This window comes from Odontomachus brunneus, unplaced genomic scaffold, assembly GCF_010583005.1.
Source record: "Odontomachus brunneus isolate Ranch 3 - 2012 unplaced genomic scaffold, Obru_v1 Obru_scaffold_120, whole genome shotgun sequence".
NCBI lineage: Eukaryota > Metazoa > Arthropoda > Insecta > Hymenoptera > Formicidae > Odontomachus > Odontomachus brunneus.
Window position 1 is genome coordinate 1,100,901 of NW_022639570.1, and position 3,523 is coordinate 1,104,423.

Here is a 3,523-nt window from a genome sequence, read left to right on the forward strand (position 1 = left end):
GAAGCGTTTCTCCTGCTTCATCTGTATCGCGCACAATGCGGCGGCGTTCGACTCGCAGTTCATCCTGCGCTACCTGGTCGAGAGCGGTAGGACGGACGAGCCGAAAGTAATATTAAATGGGACAAAAATTGTATTATTAACCGTGGGACGGACAAAATTTCTCGATAGCGCTAATTACATGCCTATGCGGCTGTCGGCGTTACCGAAAGCTTTCGGACTGAAGGATTCCGTCGCCAAAGGCGTATTTCCGCACTTATTCAACACAATTGAAAATCAAAATTATATCAGCCCGCTACCGGATATTGATTATTATTCACCGGATACGATGAAATCGGACGAACGCGAACAATTTTTAACGTGGCACGTGGAAATGACGGGTAAAAACGCGGTATTTAATTTTCAACGGGAGATAGTGCGCTATTGCCGGAACGACGTAGATATTCTTCGACGAGCGTGTCTGGCCTATCAAAAAATTTTCCTAGATCGCGAAAACGTGTGCCCGTTCGAAGAATGCACGACTATCGCTTCCACGTGTATGAAAGTTTTTCGCAAAAACTTTTTGCGCGAGAAGGAAATTGGGATAATCGGGGGTTATAGGGGTGCCAACGCGCAATCGCGTAAAGCGCTGCAATGGTTATTGCAGATGGAGTATGAGCTCGGACGCTCGATAATTCACGCGGGGAGAGGTCGGGAACGGCGTTTATTGGAAGGCACGCTCGTCGACGGCTATTATGAGACGGAGAATCCCTGGCAGCGTCACGTGCTGCAGTTTCACGGCTGTTTTTGGCACGAATGTCCCGAGTGTTTTCGCGTGAACCGTGACAGACCGCTCTCAACCGTGTCGCGCGAGGATACGATCGAAGCGCGTTACGAGCGCATACTCGCGACGACGCGTCGTCTTAGAAAACAGGGCTACGTCGTTACGGAAAAGTGGGAGTGTATCTTCGATCGGCAGCTGCGCGAAAATCGTGAGATACGCGAATTCGTTGAGAATCATCCCATGTTGAGAAACAATCCCCTCGAACCTCGCGAGGCGTTCCACGGCGGGCGTACGGAAAATATCATCACGCGGTACGAAGTTACGGGTACGGAGAAGATACGCTACGTTGACGTGTGTTCTTTGTACCCGTATGTGCTGAAGACGGGTACTTTTCCGCTCGGTCATCCGGACATTTACGTGGATGAGGAGTGTTGCGCCTTGATCGGAGCAAGCCCCGATTTTAACTTTGACGCCGTAGAAGGTCTCGTACGTTGCAGAGTGCTTGCGCCGCGTGATCTCTTCCATCCGGTACTCCCTTATCGCGTGAACGGAAAATTGCTATTCGCGCTTTGTCGCAGCTGCTGCGAGACATTTTCTCAGGCCGCGTGTACGCACGACCCTGCCGATCGCGAATTCGAAGGTGCGTGGGTGTCTTGCGAGTTACGCAAAGCTATCGAGAAAGGTTATTGCGTCACGAGCGTGAGCGAAATATGGAGCTACGAAGTCACGCGATACGATCCGGTTACGCGGCGGGGGGGATTGTTCACCGAGTATATCAACTGCTTTCTGCAATTGAAGCAAGAGGCTAGTGGATGGCCGAACGAATGCGCGAATGACGAAGGAGGTAAGGAACGTTATCTGCGCGAATATGAGAAAGTTGAGGGTATTGTTCTCAATAGGGCGAATATCTCCCCGAATCCAGGCTTGCGCTCGGTCGCGAAGCTCTGTCTCAACTCCTTCTGGGGTAAATTCGGTCAACGGTCCAATCTACCGAATACCGAGATCGTTAGAACGTGGGAAAGTTTCGCGGCTCTGCTCACGAGCCCGGAGCACGAAATAACAAATGTATTGCCCGTAAACGACGAAGTGATATATGTTTCGTGGCGAATGAGGCGAGAAGCCGTCACTCCGTCTCCGCTGACCAGCGTCGCGATAGCTGCTTACACCACGGCGTTAGTCCGATTAAAACTATATTCGTATTTAGAAAAGTTAGATCGTCGCGTGTTATATTACGATACCGATTCGTGCATATATTTGAGTACCGGTGATCCCGACGAGTACGACGCGTACGGGAAATTTTTTGGGCAATATGACGAACGGACTCGATAGTCACGGCCCCGGTAGCTACATCGAGACGTTCGTATCCGCCGGCCCGAAATTTTACGCTTACGTCGTTCGCACGGGCGAAAGACGCGCGCGAGAAATTTGCAAAATAAAGGGGATAACCCTGAATTTTGAAAATTCTCGCGTGGTTAATTTTAGCTCCATTAAGTCGTTGTTACTAACCGACAAAAAGTTAAAGAGGGAAGAAAAGATGGGTGAGGATAAAACCGTGATAAAACTGCGATTTAGCGCGATTCGGCGCACCGTATTTCACGACATCATCACAAGAGACGAGACAAAGTCCTGCATGCCGGTATTGCTAAAGCGCAGTTTTAACGACAACGGATACTCCGTACCGTATGGTTACGTCTCCAGCGAATAGCGACATATCTCTCTCCTTTGTTTTACTTATTTGTAGCGTAAGATTTTAAAATTATTCCTAGGATAAGAAAAATGTAAAAACTGTAAAATATAAGAAAAAATGCGAAATATACGGAATATACTCGCCTCTTTACTCCTCCTGTAAAAAGATCTATGTAAATTTTACGCGCTATACTTTAAAAGAAGGACTTTTATATGCAACGAAGACGAATGTAAAAAATAAAAAACTTTTTAAATCAATTTTTATTCTTACACATACTCATATCCCCTCCAGCCCTCCTAGACTTTAAGCGAGCGAGCGAAACAATTTTGAATTTCTTGCGCGCGATATTTAAGCGCAAAGTAACTTTCAAACAAGAGGATAAAATATTCCGGCTGAGCGTGAAGCGAGAAATATCGTTTGTTCCAACGCGATAAGCTCAACAATCACGGTTCTAGCGCTGGGATATACGAGCTGTATCTTTCTCCCAGCGCTAAATAAGCTTTTTGCGCGTCGCGTGAGGAAGCACGCTCGCGGCGACGCGAACGCGCAGCGCCTCAGCGAGCTCTTTCCCGCGGCGCTCGCGCGTCCCCACGGATGTACGCTGGCGCGCGCGCCGCGGCCGCCGCGTGGGCCCCCCGCGTGGATTTGCTAGCCCACAGTCGCGCGATTCGAGATATAAATCCGCGCTCGCGAACCGGTCTTTTTTCATTTCCCCCAGAGAGTCGCGCGCGGAGACCGCTTGTTCGCGCGACATGGACGTGCGCTGGAGGCATCCTTGGACGTCGATCGTTTGCGGTCCGACGGGATGCGGTAAAACGATCTTCGTGAAGACTTTTCTTCGTCATTTGTTCGTCATGTCCGACGTCCGTTTCGAGAGAATTTTGTTTTATTACGCGGAGTGGCAGAAGGCCTATCGTCAACTGCAGCACGAAGTGGATTCGTTGTACCGCCGCGAAAAGTCCGGGGCGGCATCGTGCGACATCGGAAAGCGCGCGGGGGGAAATATAATCGAGTTTCGCGAGGGTTTACCCCGCCCCGATGATTACTCGCACGATTCGCTTTGCGCAAAATTAGTG

General features: G+C 49.7%; 1 protein-coding gene across 1 annotated transcript in view; it reads left to right on the forward strand.

The window, feature by feature from the left end:
- Nucleotides 1-2,465, forward strand: part of LOC116849607 — a 5,882-nt gene extending 3,417 nt beyond the window's left edge. Inside the window, exons 6-7 of the mRNA XM_032826929.1 lie at nt 59-2,046; nt 2,243-2,465. Of these exons, the coding sequence (XP_032682820.1) occupies nt 59-2,046; nt 2,243-2,465 (2,211 nt within the window). The remainder of the gene's footprint in view (nt 1-58; nt 2,047-2,242) is intronic.
- Nucleotides 2,466-3,523: the final 1,058 nt, after the last annotated feature.